At 44.8% G+C, this 17601-nt stretch overlaps 1 protein-coding gene across 1 annotated transcript in view; it reads left to right on the forward strand.

Moving 5' to 3' along the window:
* Positions 1–6111: 6111 nt before the first annotated feature.
* Positions 6112–17601, forward strand: part of mapkbp1 (mitogen-activated protein kinase binding protein 1) — a 179907-nt gene continuing 168417 nt past the window's right edge. Inside the window, exon 1 of the mRNA XM_069917172.1 lies at positions 6112–6465. Within this exon, the coding sequence (XP_069773273.1) occupies positions 6349–6465 (117 nt within the window). The 5' untranslated portion in view covers positions 6112–6348. The remainder of the gene's footprint in view (positions 6466–17601) is intronic.

A 17601-nucleotide genomic window follows, 5' to 3' on the forward strand; every position in this document is an offset into this window, starting at 1 on the left:
TGACAGAACAGAGGATATACTAACTGGTTGGGCTTCACAATATCAAAAGCTAACGGGCAAACTAGTGGAGATTGTGAAAGGACTTGAGAGGAAGAGGCGGACATGTGTATCTTTGCGGACCAACTACGGATCGCGTCCAAGATGATCACTCACTAATACTTGAATATATGGAACTTGTTACAATGCCTGAGATGAATATTGATTTTTAAAGTGCTAGCAACATATGTTGGTGAAGGGAAGAAGGCAAATGTTCACCAGAAAATCAACACAGACTATACGGGACCAAAGTCCTGTTTGTGTCTGTATGCCTGAAAAAAATCTATCAACTTCAGTCTTGAAAATTTCATTCACCCTCCATCCATGGTCTCCAACTTGGAAACTCTCTCTTAAGTGTGCCTCGGAGAAAAGTTTACTCTATGGACTCCCATAATCATTTTAAAGGCTTGATCTTGTAAACTAATTAGCTATCTTCTATAGAGTATAATCTGCAATCGTGTCTGCCTGTCCCGCATCGGACTTGTCAGCCACAAACGAGCCTGCAGCTGACGTGGACTTTTTACCCCCTCCATAAATCTTCGTCTGCGAAGCCAAGCCAAAGAATAAAAAGATAGAGTATAAGAGCTGGGAAGTGATGCTGCAGCTATTTAAGGCATTGGTGAAGCCTGGTTTGGAGTATTGTGTTCAGTTCTGGTCTCCAAATTATAGAAAGGATATAGATAAGGTGGAGAGGGTGCAGAGAAGAATTACAAGGATGTTGCCTGTCTTACAGCATCTAGATTACGGAGAAAGATTAAGGAGACAGGGACTTTATTCATTGGAATGTAGATGGCTGAGAGGGGATTTGATAAAGGTATTTAAAATTATGAAGGGAATAGATAGAGTAGACGTAAATAGACTCTTTCCCCTGAGGGCAGGGGAGGTTGGAACAAGAGGGCATAAGTTAAGGGTAAAGGGGCAAAACTTTAGGTGAAATATTAAAGGATGCTTTTTCACTCAGAGAGTGGTGGCAGAATGGAATGATCTTCCAAAAGAGATAGTTGCGGCAGGGTCCCTTCTGTCATTTAAGAGAAGGTTGGTTGTGTACATGGATGTGAGGGGTTGGAGGGTTATGGGCGGAGAGCAGGAGGGGGAAGCTAGTGGAGTTGTTCAAGTGAACCGGCGTGGACTTGAAGGGCCGACATAGCCTGTTTCCATGCCGTAAACAGTTATATGGTTATATAGTTATCCTGTTTCCTGGTATCATTCTGGGGAATCTGTGCTTTAATCACCTTACCCCAGAGGTTGTCTGCCAAAAACCTGTATAAATGAAGTGTCACTTTCCAGTCTATGAGAGAGAGAGAGAGAACATTTTAATTACTTTCCTCATGGTGCATTAATTTTAGTGACCTATCAATAGAGAAGGGTCGGAGGCATTTACAGCTCTTCCTCCAAGCCATACACCATAAGACATAGGAACAGAATGGGCCATTCAGCCCATCGAGTCTGCCCCACCATTTAATCATGAGCTGAATCATTTTCCCACTGCCCAGCCTTCTCCTCATGACCTTTAATGCCCATGTCTTGGAAATATATCATGTTTGCTGATCTAATCCTGGAACTCCCCAGCCAATGTCACCATGAACTATCTTTGCTAAACGTGGTCTGGCAGTTCAATAAAACCTGGCCTGTAAATTATTTTTTTCCAATAAAGAATGCACAACATTCTGTACCTCCATCTTCAACATCTTTCTATAAAGTGAAACACGGTACATGGGTGTGTGTTCTAACTTTTTGAAAGAAAAATTATAAATGCATTTGTTGTGCTTGGAATTGACCTTCATGTTTATAATTACTCTTTTGTGATTGTCCTACATTTTGTCAAACCTAACTGGCTAGAAAGTTCAAAGTCATCCTATTGATTTAAATTGAACCATGTTCTTTAATATTTTTCCAGCATAAATGAATTTGAAAGTTTGTTGCTCAAGGCCTAATTGACCAGATTACAAAGCATGCTTTGTGTGAAATGACATTGATTCATTCTGTTGTTCTGCCCAGAGGCCATATTTCTCCCTCCATTCCATTAACATCGGGAATTCTGGGGATTTGTTTCTTTACTCATTCTCAGTCTTGTCTTTGCTCGCCTGTCCTTGCTGATTCTTTGTGCGTATTCACCAGAAATCATCTCAAGTTAACCACGTGAGGATAATTAGGAGACTATGATGCCAACACGATGCAGATCTCCTAAGCAGATGAACATCAGTTTGGTTAAAAGGGCATCTTAATCAGAAACAAATACAATCCTCATTTGATATTTATCTACCCCATGTCATTTTGGTTATTCTTGGGACTTTGATTATAAAGTGAGTAGTACAACAGCCTTCATAAGGTTGATGTCATTGGCTCTGGAAGTCTGATCAAGTTCATTCCCTGTCATTTTCTTAATGAATTGGGTTCTACATTGATCATATAATTTACCAGAGGCGTTTTGACAAAACTGGTTATTGTTGTCTATGTTTATTGGTCTACAAGGTGGTGAATGCAGCTCAGATCATTACGCAAACTTTCCTTTCCCACGAGGGCTCCATTCACATCTCCTGCTTCCTAGGAAAGATGGCCAACACCTCAGATGTACTCTTCTTCTTCTTCCCCGCCACCCCCCCACCCCTCCCAATGGGAAGAAGGCTTAAGAGTGTGAAACCATTCACCACAATCTTAAAGACGCGTTCTGCCCTCTACTGATCAGGCTCCTGAATGAACCCCATAAATGGTGCTGTCGTGCTGCCCTTGTTTGGTGCTCATTGAGTTTTCATTTCATTGCAATCCTGCTCTCTTCAACTATGGTATTTACACAGCTGTATAACTATTAGTAATGGGCTCTTCTGTGATCAGACTATCTCTCAGTATCTTGTAACAAATAAAGTTAAATTTAAATCTCCAAATAGCTTGGTAAACTACACACAGGGAGAATAGGTTCTGCAATTTGAAGTCTGAATGAAAATGCACCTGTTTGTATTATCTCGGTAAAATAGGCACACCTTGGGTTGAGTCTTAGAAGACAAGGGAATGAAGAGTTGTAATTTTTTAAATAGTCATAAGGGTTCTTCTGTGAAATTCTCTCTCGAGATCTATACTGCTCAGAGTTCAGGGTCCAAACAGTCGCTAATGGTGAAATAATGAACACTGAGATTACATAATAGGTATAGAATGGAAGATCAATGAACATCTTGAATATGGTTCATGAGGGTTATATAGTGTGGAGCTATTTGCAAACAAGGAGTTCTAAAAATCAATGACACAGGTGGGGTTCAGTGACTGTAGCACGTAGGGTTTGATGCACAGAGTGTGGAAAATAAGAGGCTGATCGGGACAGGAGGTTGCTGAGTGTTTCCATTTCCTCCATCTCTGAATTTCTTTAACTGCATGACAACTTGAGCAGGGAGAAGCCAATAATGTCCTAATCTCAATGCAGGCAAGTGTTAAATTTGGTCATGAACATCTGTGACAAGCTAATGAGCCTCTCCAACAGCCTATTCTCATGAGTAGGGGAAGATTGGGGAGTGGGGGGGATTTAAATTGTTTGGCCCTGATGAAGTTAAGTGATCTGCTGAGTCAGCATTTCTTCCTCAAACTGATGCACATGATAATTTGTGACAAACTACTCCCCATGATGTCTGGCCATGAGACAAGCTGTGTCTGGATTTCTGGTTGTATTGTTGTGGATGATGTGTACCTTTTCCTGAGAGATGCATGATGTCCACAGCCTTCCCTTGCAATAGTTGATACTAATGTGTAGAGATTGCGATAGAAATTTGCCACAATCTGTCGGTTCACCAATGTGCTGCATTTGTTCACTTGCTCGACAGCTGTATCCTTGCTAGAAATGTTGCAATAATCTTACCATTGTGCATTTTTGCAAAGAAAATATAATTGACTAACTTTATTAAATCTCTTCACCATTCTCTTCCAACTCCTGCTCCTAAGATGTTAAATTACAATCAGCTATCTTCCTTCATTAGAATGGTACCTGTTGGTTCAGTTTGTGTCCTTGGTGGCCTGGTTGGCTTGAATTCCTACCCTTTCCAATGTTGATTAATCACTAGCAAAGACGCGTGGTGTGAGGAGAGACGACCAGGCCTTGCTGCTCCAAGGTTCATATCATTGCTCTGCCGTCTGAGTCATTTCCCTAAAATTTCCTTTTTAAGTGAGTGAGGGTATTGGCTTTCAAATTTTAGCCTCATTTGGGATGAAGGGATTGAAGGGATCTCAACACATTAATGTCTGACTTTTCACAGATCAGTGCAATCGTGGTTCCTGGCGTGTAATAGTCTAGTGGTTCACAGTCAGGAGCTTGCATCAGAGAGGGCTGTGCCCCAAACCCAATATCCATTCACTGAATTTGTCTACATAATGTGTTTAACATGCTCCACTAAACGTGACCAGATTTAAATTCCTGAACAATCCATCCTGTACTGGGCATAATGTGTATCTGTGGTGTGATTATCCTGTAGCATTAGATTCAGGATTCTATTTATTGTCCCACACAAAAATCTTTTATTTGTTTGCCCTGAGAAGGCAGACAAAGTGTCACCAACTAATTCGGCAAGAAAGAGGAAAAGAGAGTGCCTTTCGGGCCCCATTAACCTCTGTAGCTGCATGGCCTGTTGTGATCCTGAGCTTGACGTCTCCAAATTGCACCCCCTCGACCCTGAAGTGTCGGGATGTCGTTGGTGCCCGAGTCCTTGCAAGAGGCCTGTTTGCCATTACAACTTCATCGTTTCTGGACATGATTCCTGGTTCTCTGACCCGGTCCCCAGCTGCTTGCTGAGTGGTTCTGAGCTGGAGCCACCCAAGCAGCCACCTTTAATTGTGTGAGCTCCATCCAGCAACTTGGTCGGACTGACCTCCCTGGCATGACACCTCTCCTCTGGCTGACATGATTTGCTTCCGTGGTTTTCCTTCAGAGTTCCTACTTGCAGGCAGCGGTGGTGTTGGGGTGGTATTTTCCAGCCAGTTCCTTTGCACCCACAAACTTCGACACCCAGCTGCCAATTGCAGGGGTTGGGGTTTGCACCATCTTGGCAGAGGTCGACAGCATCGAGTCCACGCTGCTGAAGATCCAGCTGCGCTGGGTGGGTCACGTCTCCAGAATGGAGAACCATCGCCTTCCCAAGATCGTGTTCTATGGCGAGCTCTCTACTGGCCACCGTGACAGAGGTGCACCAAAGAAAAGGTACAAGGACTGTCTAAAGAATCTCTTGGTGCCTGCCACATTGACCACCGCCAGTGGGCTGATATCGCCTCAAACCGTGCACCTTGGCGCCTCACAGTTCGGCGGGCAGCAACCTCCTTTGAAGAAGACCGCAGAGCCCACCTCACTGACAAAAGGCAAAGGAGGAAAAACCCAACCCACCAATTTTCCGCTGCAACCGTGTCTGCCTGTCCCGCATCGGACTTGTCAGCCACAAACGAGCCTGCAGCTGACGTAGACATTTACCCCCTCCATAAATCTTCGTCCGCGAACCAAGCCAAAGAAGAAGAAAACCTATGAAAGAGTCTGGGTAAATAGTCTAGGTCCAGTGTGTGTCTATAATCAGTGAGAGTGCAAATGTGACTGTAACATGCATTACTGTGAGGGGAAGAACAATGTGCACGGGTGGAGGTGGTTGAGGCACAGTGTGAAATTGGGCTCGTTTCAGTCTGTTGCACAGTTGTCATTTGTTCCTGCCGTTGTCATCTGTCATGTGCAGTCAGTTGCCTGTGATGTCCATCATTGTCTGGATGTCTGAGCGTGAATGATGTGTGTTGTCTGTTTAAGTGGACGTACCTAATGTCCGGTTGTCTGTGTACCATTGGACGTGCAATGTTCACAAGTGCGTGCACCACTGGACGTGGACGTTGATGGTCTCACTGGGTCACGTTCAGTTGACTCTAAAATCATTCGGGTGGCTCTGCCTACACGTGGGGTTGCGGTGAACCTTGGTAATGGGCCCCGCTGAGGGGAATTTGGGTGGATTCGCCATGCCCTGGTGCAGAATGGAGCGAGGGTGAATCACGCCGCGTGTCCGCCCGCACAGTGCGCCTGTACCCGACGCTGTGTGTGTAATGTTGTCCCCCTGACGGAAGGGGCGATATTTCCGTGGCGTCCGAGCTGATCGGCACCGGGCCGGTCTCTGTCCGGTCGGGGGATAGGGAGCGTCTATGTCAAAGACCCCGGCCGGGCTCGTTCGCCTGACCCAGCGCTGCTCCGGGGTGGGAAATGCAGGCGAGAGGGACCAGGTCGGGCCGCTCCTCAGACGCCCGGCTGGAGTGAGCGCTGTGAGCGGAGCGGTGCAGGAGGCTTCTGATCTGGAGGGGGGCGTCTGAGGAACGATGGCCGATGTCGGAACTGACACCATCACGACGAGGATTAAAAAGCTGCTGCGCTCTCCTTCGCTCAAGCTGCGGAGGAGCAAACACCACGGCGCAGGGAAGAACATCGCAGATAAGGTGAGCGTCTCCCGCGAGCGAGCCAATGCAACACGTCACTTGCAGCCGTGCATCGCCTTTGCAAAGGACTGCATTAAATGCAACCCGTTATTTTATCGAGAGCAACGCGCTCAAGGTGAGTGCAACACAGTGCAAGTCGAGACCGGCTCGGGGTGTCATCCGGCAGAAGGCGATCGGGGGAGCTGGGGCTGGCAGGAGAGGTCCATGTGCTGGAACAATTGAGCAAATAATTGAATGATAGACTTAGATGTTTGCATGCAAGAGTGGCGACAGGTTATGTGGGGCAGGCTGCATGAATGTTGCGTCCAGTCGGCACAGCTCCTCATCCATATATAGCGATCGCCCAGCAGAGAGAGCAACTTGCCGTGACAAACCAGGGAAGGCGTTTTGTTTTATTGCTGAGCCTGCATTCGTCTCCTGGCGCTGAGTTCTGTCCGAGGAGTGCAGAATTTCTCAGGGTTGGTCCTGGTCTCCGGGTCGCCAACAATGTGGCTGTGATTTGCACCCTCCTCAAGCTGCAGCGTGATTATTTATGCTATGTAGCGGAAACCTCACACTTCGTAACTCAGCTTGTGTCCAGAATGTCATCGTTCGCGCCGTGTATCTGTACCGTAATTCGCCGCCGATGCTGCGCGTATCAGGAGGGTGCCACAGCTGACCGCCAGTCTCAGCCGCTCGCAACCATCCGGTTGCCTTTCATGCATCTGGAATGTTGCAGAGAGTCACAGGCTGTATGTGGAGGGTCAGAGTTCACAGCTCACTCTGCAGGGAAATATGGCAGTTCCTCCATCGTCCTGCCTGTATTTGGAGTGACAGTCACTCTACCTGTATCTGGGGTGTCACCCTTCATGGCTGCCTGCCTGAAACTGGAGGGCTGTTCTGCTTTGACCTGAAACGACATGGAGAGGTGCAATTCATGAGGTTCTGTATGTGCCTACCACTGCTGTTCAAGCCACATTTTGCTTGAGCTCTAGTAGCAGTTTTGAATTTGCTCCCCTCGATGTAAATAATGGTCTAGAATGGATGTGGATACAGCTGCTTCGATTTCTGCTGATCATTTGTCGAGGTATTGCATAGATTGCAGGATTTTCTGGGTCTCACCATTCACGAGGGTGAAACATGACCACAGGTCTTCAGGACTATGGGACAGTGAGAAGCAGACGTCTCTTGGTCAAAATGAGGATTGATTTCCAAAGTCACCATATCATGTGACAGTTGTTTATGGAAAAGCCCCAGAAAGGGTCAATAAGAGAAATATAGTTGATGTAATATACACATGCTTTCAAAAGGCATTTCATAAAGTGCTAAGTGTCTTCAAGATTGGAGGTTGTAGAATAATAGGAACTGAAGCAGTACAGGTGGAAAGTTGGCTAAGTAGGAATAAATAGAAGGGAGTAGTGAAAGGGAGGTAAGAGATGCAGATGTGGAAAACCAGCTGTTAGGGGAACTCAGCAGGTCAGACCCCATCTGTCAAGGCAGAGGAATGTAGAGTCTTGACCTGAAACTTTCACCATCCCTCTGCCTCCACAAGTGCAAGGAGTAGAGAAAGGCTGTTTTCAGAATGGAGAGATCAGCTGTGGTTTTGTTGAACAGGCTTTGTGAGGGTGCATACGGCTCTCTCATGCTCCTGCCTCTTCTTGTTTGCCCTTCAAAACAGTTCCACGTTTGGAAGAGCCTGAGCTTATCAACCTGGCTTGTGTGGAGAATTATATCAGTCCAGATTTCTGTGCTCGTATCTCGAATGAAGATTTATAGCTCGAACTGTTTGACTCGGGTGTCTGGGCTACCCTTTGAGCCACAGCTGGAGAATGGATCAAGTAGAGAGTTCAGTCAACCAAAGAGGAAGAGAAAGAATCATTCAGACAGATGTTTAAACTGTCATAGATTCATCCACCACAGAAATGACCCCCTTTTCAGAATCAGAATTTATAGTCATGAACAAGTCATGAAATTCGGTGTTTGGCAGCAGCCTCACAGTGCAAATATACATATTCTAACCATCTTACAAAAATACATTTAAAAATTAGTGCACGAAAAGGAAGGCAGTATCTTTGGTTCATTGATTATTCAGGAATCTGATGGCAGCGGGGAAGAAGCTGAGTGCTCGTCTTGAGGCTCCTGTATCTTTTTTCTCCGATGGTAGCAGAGTGAAGAGGGCATGGCCTGGGTGGTGGTGGTGAGGATAGAGGCTGCTTTTTTAAGACTCCGCTTCAGGTAGATGTCCTCGAAGTAGTGAAGTCTGATGCTTGTGATGTCGCAGGATGAGTTAACAACCCTCTGGAGTTTTTTTTGTCATGAGATTTAATGCCTCTGTTCCAGACAGGGATGCAACCAGCCAGAATGCTCTCCACGGTAAATCCTGTAGAAGGTTTCGAGGGTCTTTGGTGGCATACCAAATTTCTTCAAACACCTCGCAAAGTATAACTGCTGGCAAGCCTTCTTCGTGATTGCATCAATGTGGAGGCTCCAGGACGGATCCTCGAAGATGCTGATCCCCAGGAATTTGAAGATCTTGACCCTCTCCACTACTGAGCCCTCAATGAAGACTGAGTCATGTTCTACAGACTTTCTTCTGAAGTCCACAATCATCTCCTTGGTTTTGCTAACATTGAGTGCAGGGTTGTTGGTGTGGTACCACTCAATAACCTGATCTATTGTCCTCCTTTATGCTTTCTCATTTCCGTTTGTGATTCTGCCATCAACTGTGGGGTCATCAGCAAATTTGTAGATGGCATTGGAATTGTGCCTGGCCACACAGTCGTGGGTGTATAACGAGTAGAGCAGTGGGCTAAGCACCCATCCTTGGGGTGCACCTGTGTTGATGAGCAGTGAGGAGGAGATATTGTTTCCAATTCGTACTGACTGAGAAAGTCAAGGATCCTTTGGCCAACTGACTCCATTTCCAACCATCAGCCATCCATCTGTAGTAATCCCATTTTATTTTTCCCACATTCCCCTCAACTCTCCCAGATCCATCACAATTACAAAATGGGGCGAAATTTACATCAGTTAATGCGCAAACCCAGTCATTTTTAATTAATTCATCAATTCCTGGTAGCACACTCGAATAGATGCTGTCTCCTTCATGCAATACAAAGTGGACATTCCTAAAACAAACCTTGTCCCCTTATCCCTAATATACCCTGTTCCAAATTCTTTGGTCCTAATTCCTAACTGCTAACTGTACATCTAACACCTAAAAATCAAATCCCAAATCTTAATCCTTAACATGAGTCATTAATCCTCAAATCAAGGGGTAAAACGCAGGATTCTGTTGACACTGTGATTAAGTAAAAAAACACACAAATACTGGAGAAACTCAGTAGGTCAAACCGTGCCTTTATATAGCAAAGGTGAAGATCAAAGTCTTTAACATTTTACCACTAACCCCCCCCCCCCGCTCCTCAATAAAACCCTAACACCTAACTTCACATTAACATACTCCCAATCATAAGTGCACCTTCTTTTGGAAACATTCGGTTGAACCTGCCAATATAATCCCAGTACGTGTTGGATAATCATGTAAAATTAGACAAGGCTAAAGAAGAGCCTGATCCAAATCAAGGTGCCAATGGCCAGTGAAACTATGATTTGTGGAGAAAAAAAACTTGGGGTGGGGGGGGGTGCAATGCTCAGAAACTGAAACCTCAACTATGCATTTGCTGCTTAATAGCTTGACTGATGTATGGACTTGAACCCAACTACCAGACCATCCATTAAAATAAATCTGTAATCTTCTCCAAGTTTCTGTCCCAAGTTGAACTTGATCAGTTGCAAGCTTTTCATCCTGGTTTTCCCCCACTGATCAATTGGCCCTAATTAATTACAAGACCAACTTGTAGAACAATCCTCTTGTCACTTTTGCAACTGATTCTTTTCTTTGTGATTTTTGCATTCATCCAAATCTGAGCTGTGCTTGGTGAGCTCTACTTTCCGTACACCCCCAACGTTCATTGCTTTTCCATAGCACTTCCTAAGATTTGCTAACCTATTGTCAATCCTCAGTATCAATGGGGCCACTACCGTCGTGATGACATGTTCAGTCTGGTGAACCTGGAGGCTTCAGGCTGATACAATCATCTTTAGGCTCACACATTTAGCAATTTCAGAGCTGGATTTTTTGATTCTGATAATAAATACATGATATCACATACAACCCTGAGATTCTTTTTCTTGCGGGCCAGACAGAATTACCACTTATTGGTTGTGCAAAACAAACTGTACACAATGTACACACACAAACAATGTAAACAACTGACTGTAATATAAAGAAGAGTAAAAACAAACAATAAAGGGCACAAGTGAGAGTCCTTAAATGAGTCTCTGATTGAGTTTGTTGTTGAGGAGTCTGGTGGTGGACGGGTAGCAGCAGTTCCTGAACCTGGTGGTGTGAGTCTTGTGACCCCTAGCAGTGAGAACAGAGCTGGGTGGTGTGGATGCTTGATGATCGCTGCTGCTCTTCGATGGCAGCGTTCCCTGTAGATGTTCTTGATGGTGGGGAGGGTTTTGCCCTTGATGTCCTGGGTTGTGTTCACCACCTTTTGCTGGAGTTTCGCTCAGGGACATTGGTTTCCCCATACCAGGCCACAATGCAGCCAGTCAGCACACTTTCCACCACACATCTGTAGAAATTTGCCAGGGTTTCTAACATCATACCAAACCTTTGCAAAGTCCTGAGGAAGTCAAGGCACTGACGTGTTTTCTTCATGATGCCATTACTGAGTTGGCTTCAGGAAAGATTCTCCAAGATAGTGACTCCCAGGAATCACCTCTGATTTCCCCTCCACTGATCACTGGATTATACACATCTGGTTTTTCCTTCCTGATATCAACAATCAGCTCCTTAGTTTTGGTGACATTGAGTGCAAGGTTGTTGTTGGTGCACCATTCAGCCACGTTTTCAGTCTCCCTCCTGTATGCCGACTCATCCCCCTCCTTTATACAAAGCACTACAGTGGTATCGTCAGCGAATTTGTAGATGGTGCTGTCGTACTGAGTGAGTAGAGCAGGGGGGCTAAGAAAGCAGCCCTGTGGTGCTCCGGTACTGATAGAGATTGTGGAGGAGATGTTCTTAGCAATCCTCACTGATTGTGGTCTGGAGGTGAGGAAATCCATGATCCAATTACACAGTGGGGTGTAGAGTCCCAGGTCTCGGAGTTTGCTGATCAGCTTTGAGGGAATGATGGTCTTAAATGCTGAACTGTGGTCGATAAAGAACATGGAGATAAAGTGCATTTGACATTGGGGAATTTTGCAGTTGTGAGCTATGACAGATTTCTGACTTATATTGTGGCAATAGTTTAGTGTTCCTTGTTTTTTTTTAAAAAAAGGTTAGTAAGAGCTGCAATCTCATGTTAGAAACCAAAACAATGCCAAAATATGATTTTTCTAGTGGTTCCTCCCACTGAACCACGGAATCCAGCAGTTCCTGATGGCAGCGGCAAACTGTATTTAAGGGAATTGTTCATGAAGTTTTAGATGTGGGTGTAATTGAGAGGAATTTCCAGAAGAACTGTTCACGTTTGACTCTGCTTCCTCTGGGTACTTGAATCCGAGTGTGTGCCGTACAAGTAGCAAAAGGCTGTTGTTAATGAGAGCTGTGGAAATGGCATCTTAATGTTAATCCAGCTCATTCATAATGCCAACCAGTAAGTCCCTTCACCAGCATGCTGGTGTACTGACTGTTTCTTCATTGATGTTAAACCCCTGTCACTTAGTAACCTCTCTCCCCCAGCACCTTGTGATACTAATTGGATCTCCACTAGTGTTAATCCAGCTTCCTCTGTGTCTCTCAGTAACTCCTTTCTCCGGTACCTTGTGATACTGATGATCTGCACTGGTGTTAATTGAGCTCATTCGGACTGTTGCTCAGTAACTCTCCCCCAAAAACCTGTGTCACTCACCAGTGTCTTCCACTGATGTAGCCAGCTCCCTCACACTATCACAAAATTGGAAGAAGCAATTGGAGGTGTTTGTGGATTGTGGACTCCAAGACCTGGGACTCTACACCCCACTGTGTAATTGGATCATGGATTTCCTCACCTCCAGACCACAATCAGTGAGGATTGCTAAGAACATTTCAGCATGTATGATAAAGGTGTAAGCCATTGCATAGGCAGGGTTCTTGAATTACCTGAATTTAAAATTGTCAGACGTGTGGATACGTTAAGCATTCATGTGTTTTCACTGTCCTAGGTCCTAACAATGGACAGAGTTCTATTTAAAAAAAATTGATGAATGGAAATATTAGATGTAATACAGGGGCACCAATCTGCCTCATAGCTCCAGTGACCTGGGGTGAATCCTAACTTCTGGTGCTCTCTGTGTGGAGTTTGCACAAACTCACCATGACCATGTGAGTTTGCCCTGGGTGGCCTAGTTTCCTCCTGCATTCCAAAGAAGTTCTATCGGATCAGTTCATGACTAGGAATTGCCCAGTGATGTTGGTGAGCGCTAACAGAATCATGTCACTGAAGGAGATTGGAGAGGGAGAATGAGTCTGATGGGATTCTTCTGCTGGCATGCACCCAAAGGCCAAATGGCCTCTTGCTTTATCTTGATAAGTAAGAAATGAATGCACAGAATAAATTTCCAAAAGGATGAAGTAAAGTTTAGTGCACCTGAGAGGGTTACATCTGTTCTGAGGGAAGGATTGAAGCATCTTTCTTGGAATTCAGCATTTTGTTAAAACAACCCTTATAAGGTGATATACACGTCTTTATATTGTGCAAAGTTAGTTTATTTTCTCACTCCTTTTAAAGATTAAACACATTGCAACTGTTATGAGAAGTGCTATTTGTGTTTTTAAAAAGTACAAATTGAATAGAATTTTATTGTTATAATGATGTTACTTGATTGACTTTGCCAGTTTTATTCTTAGCGTTTTGCTTGAAAGAATGCAAATGATTAAACTCTGTCTAACTTTTTTAATATAAAGGATCTGAATTACAGGTAAGATGTACGGAAGGTGTATGGAACCTTGGTTTTCAAGAGATATTGAGACCCTGGTTAAGAAGAAGAAGAACGGGACGCACAAAATCAGTGAACCGATGTGGACTCGAAAGGCCAACATGGCCTGTTTCTGCTCCGTAAATGGTTATATGGTTATATGGTTAACTGTGACCCTTTGAGCAGCTAAATCCTTTTTTCCATATTGTGCATTACCAAGTTCTTGCTGGAGCCAAAATAATTGTCAGTCTGTTAGACTTGAAACAGTTTAAGTTTGCACTGGGGTGCTTGTCTCTGTGAGTGTAACCTGAGGGTGCAGCATCCAGTGGGATAACATCACTCACTGTGCTTCCTTCCAAGGTCAGCCTGTTAGGAATGTCCCACTTTAGATGTAGCAGGTTAAGTTTTTATGTTTGACAAGGACCACGAATGGATGTGACTGTGTAAAGTAAAGTTCCTGAACACTACAAAAATCAGTGTTGATTCACATTGAAATGCACATCATAAATTGCCAGCAACTTGATGAAATATTTCAGGCAGATGGAATGGTGAACTGGGCCATGTGGGTTTTTTTTGGGAAATGCCCCAGTAATACAGGCACATGTATGATCAGCAGAATTTCTAAGTTATTGGATTGGCAGGTGGGAGACCAACTTATATGGTTGGAGATGGTGGCTAGGAATAATTGAGGCAGGAAGCTGTGGTCAGTAGAGAGGAAGAGAGACTTGAATTGCAGGCAGGAGAGGACGGGTTAAAGCAAGTGAAAAGGGAGGAGATAGGGTAGGTGGAGAGAACATCTTGCACCTTTCAGAATTTTCAAATCATCCAGAACACGACCATTATATCCCAACCCACACCTGAACTCCTTCTCCCAGTGCTTCACTCCTCGCTAAATATTCTGTCTGTCCAGGCAGCACCTTGATTTCAATCCCACGATGACTTTGTCCTTCCCAACATTAACACTTCTTGCTGTGTAATTCTCTAAAATCTCCAACCCTGGCTTTTCCTTCAACAATCATGGACAATTTGTTTTGTGCAGCCATTCCAATCAAGGCTGTGCTGGCCATTTCTAGCCCCTCTCCCTATATACATCTCTTTGTAACTTCTCCAAACTCTCGGCGGGCTGTCTGACTGTGGCTTTTGGTCCAGGGTTGGGTGCTTTCTCATCAAAATCCAGCGCAGAACCTTGGGATATTTCCCTACACTAACAGCACCTTTGCACTGCTCGAGAAAAATACCGGTACTTCAGGAGCTCAACATTTGAAGTGAGAACAGAAATTTCTAGAATACTCAACAGGTCAAGCAGCATCTAAGGAGAACAAAACGCTTAACCTTCTCTGTTGATGAAATGATTTCAATGAAAAACCTCAACCAGTAACAGTGACGATTCCTTCCCCCAGTTGCTGCTGAGTTCCTCCTACACTTTGTTCCAGATTCCAGCATCTGCAGTCTCTTGTGTTGTCTTAGAAATCATTATCCTCATTCCAAGGCATCCTGTTAAAGAAAGCTGTGTCAGCCTGTGTTAATTTTTCATCTCTTATTCTGTCTTCTTCTGGTCTCCCAACTCGCGGCATCTCCATGAAGACCCAAGAGACTGCAGAAGCGGAAATCCAAAGCAAAAAAAAAACGAGGAGCTCAGCAGGTCAGGCAGCGTCTTGTGGAGGGAAAGAGATTGTTGATGTTTCGGGTGAAGACCCTTAACCGCAACTGAAGGTGCAAAAGGGTGAGGGTTAACGTAAGGAGGTGATGGAATGAGCTGGCAAGGGAAAGGTGGATCGAAAGGGGATTGATGGGCAGTTGGAGGAGGCAAGGGTGTAGAGTCAGAGGCTGGGAGGTGATGTGGGGAAGCAAAGGGCTGCAGATAATGGAGTCTGCTGAGAAAGGAAAGCATGCATGGAGCCAGATAAGGGAGTGCTGTGGGAACAGTAGAGGATGATGGGCTGATGGAGTGGGGTGGGAGAGGGGAATGAAACAGGTTAACTGGGGTTTGAGGGAGGGGTTTTGAAAGAAGGGTGTGTGCATGTGTGTGTCACAAGGAGACGGAAAGGAACTGAGAGGGTGTTAGTTGGCTGAAATTGTTGTTGGGTAATAGATGTTGGGTACTGTTCCTCAGTTTCCTCACTCTGACAGCAGAAGAGGCTGTTGAGGGAATGGGAAGGTGAGTGAACATGACTTAGTGTTTGGTCTTGCAAATGTAGAGGAGACCACATCAGAGCAATGGGCGAGATTGGTGGAGGTGCGCGTGAAACTGCTTCAGGTTCCTCGATAGTGGTGAGGGAAAATGCTGATTGGGTGAAAGATAAGAACCAATGGAAGACCATCTTTGTACTGTCTGGGGAAAGGTGGGGTGAGTACAGAAATGGAGGAAATGCAGGCGAGGACTCCATCATCAACAGTAGCGAGGATGCTGTATTTGGTGACAAGGAGGGACATCTTGAATATCCTGCAAAGGAAAACCTCACTTCAGGAGCTGATGCAGCAGGAGATGGAGGAACTGACAGAAAGGGGTGATGCTGTTTACAAGAGCTATGGTGCAAAGAGGTGTAGCTGTGGGAATCAGAATTTATCATTATGAGCATGTCAGAAAATTCTTTGTTTTGCAGCAGCATTACTGGGGCAAATATTGCTATAAATTAATTTAAAACATTTATTAGTAGAAGAAGAAGAGAAGAGGTCGTATCTGTGGTTCATTGTCCATTCAGAAATCTGATGGCTGAGGGGAAGAAGCTGTTTTTGTTCGTCTTCTAATGGTAGCAGAGTAAAGAGGGCTTGGTCTGGGTGCTGGTGGTCCTAGCAGATAGAGACTCCTTTCTTAAGACACTGCCTCTTGTAGGTATCCTCACTGGACTGAAGGCTGGTGCCCATGATGGCGTAGGCCAAGTTCTTAACTCTTTGAAGTCTTTTCCTGTCCTGTGCATTGGCATCTCCGTACCAGACAGTGATGCAGCCAGTCAGAATGCTCCTTTGTACACCTGTAGAAATTTGCAAGAATCTTTGATGACATACCAAATCTTATCAAATTCCTCAGAAAATATAACTGCTGGTGAGCCTTTGTATCGAATTGAGGCCCCAGGATAGATCTTCAGAGATGTTGACACCCAGGAATTTGAAATTCTTGACCCTTTTCACCGCTGACCCCTCGATGAGGACTAGTTTGTGTTCTCCTGATTTCCCCTTCTTGAAGTCCACATTCAGTTTTGCTAACACCACTCAATTTGCTGATCTATCTCCCTCCTGTACATGTCCTCATTGCCATCTGTGATCCTGCTGATGACTTTGGTGTCATTGGCAAATTTGTAGATGGCATTGGAATTGTGCCTGGCCACACAGTTATGGGTGTAGAGTGAATAGAGCAGTGGGACTAAGCACACATTCTTGAGGTGGGCCTGTATTGATTGTTGGTGAGGAGGAGATGTTGTTTCCGATTCGTATTGGCTGTGGTCTTCAGATAAGGAAGTCTAGGATCCAGTTGCAGAGGGAGGTGCAGAGGCCCAGGTTTTGAAGCTTGATGACCAGTACTGAGGGTATGATGGTGTTGAAAGCTGAGCTGTAGTAAATGAAAAATATCCTGATGTTTGTGTTGCTGTTATGAAAGGCTCCCATTTTAGTAAAATGGGATTATCACTTTAAGGGATACTATAGACAGGAGGGACTGAATGGTCACAGTTAACATTTTTAAAATTTCACAAACACAACACAAATTTCAGCCCAGCGATAATTCGATACATTGGAAGAACTGAGGGAAGGCTTGTCACAGTCTGTTCCAGAATTCGATATATTTTCAAAGACACTGATTTTACAAGGGAGAACCATGCTGACGGCTGAAGAGGAAACAGCTTTTTGAAAGCAGCTCTTTGTGCCAGGCATTTTTGTGGAATTCAGAGCAAAGCATGTTCTGTGAATACTCGGCCTTTTTGGTGGATTGACCTATGCCAGGAGGGTCTTTTTGGGAAGCAAAGTCCTTTAATTTGATTGTGACCAACAGTGAATGTCACTTGGAGAGACTGGTGCCAGGGTCTTGGAAGCTTTGTGGAGGCTGCCCAGTTGGAGTCTCACCTACAAAAGGACCAGGAATGTTATGACCACATTTCATGTGGATGGACATTTCTTCAAAGGCAACGCAAAGGGAATTCGTGAGTCTGTAGTAGCAAAAACTCCAGTCTTCCCATCAGTTCAACATTAATTCTG

This window comes from Narcine bancroftii, chromosome 2 (assembly GCF_036971445.1).
Source record: "Narcine bancroftii isolate sNarBan1 chromosome 2, sNarBan1.hap1, whole genome shotgun sequence".
Classification (NCBI taxonomy): Eukaryota; Metazoa; Chordata; class Chondrichthyes; order Torpediniformes; family Narcinidae; genus Narcine; species Narcine bancroftii.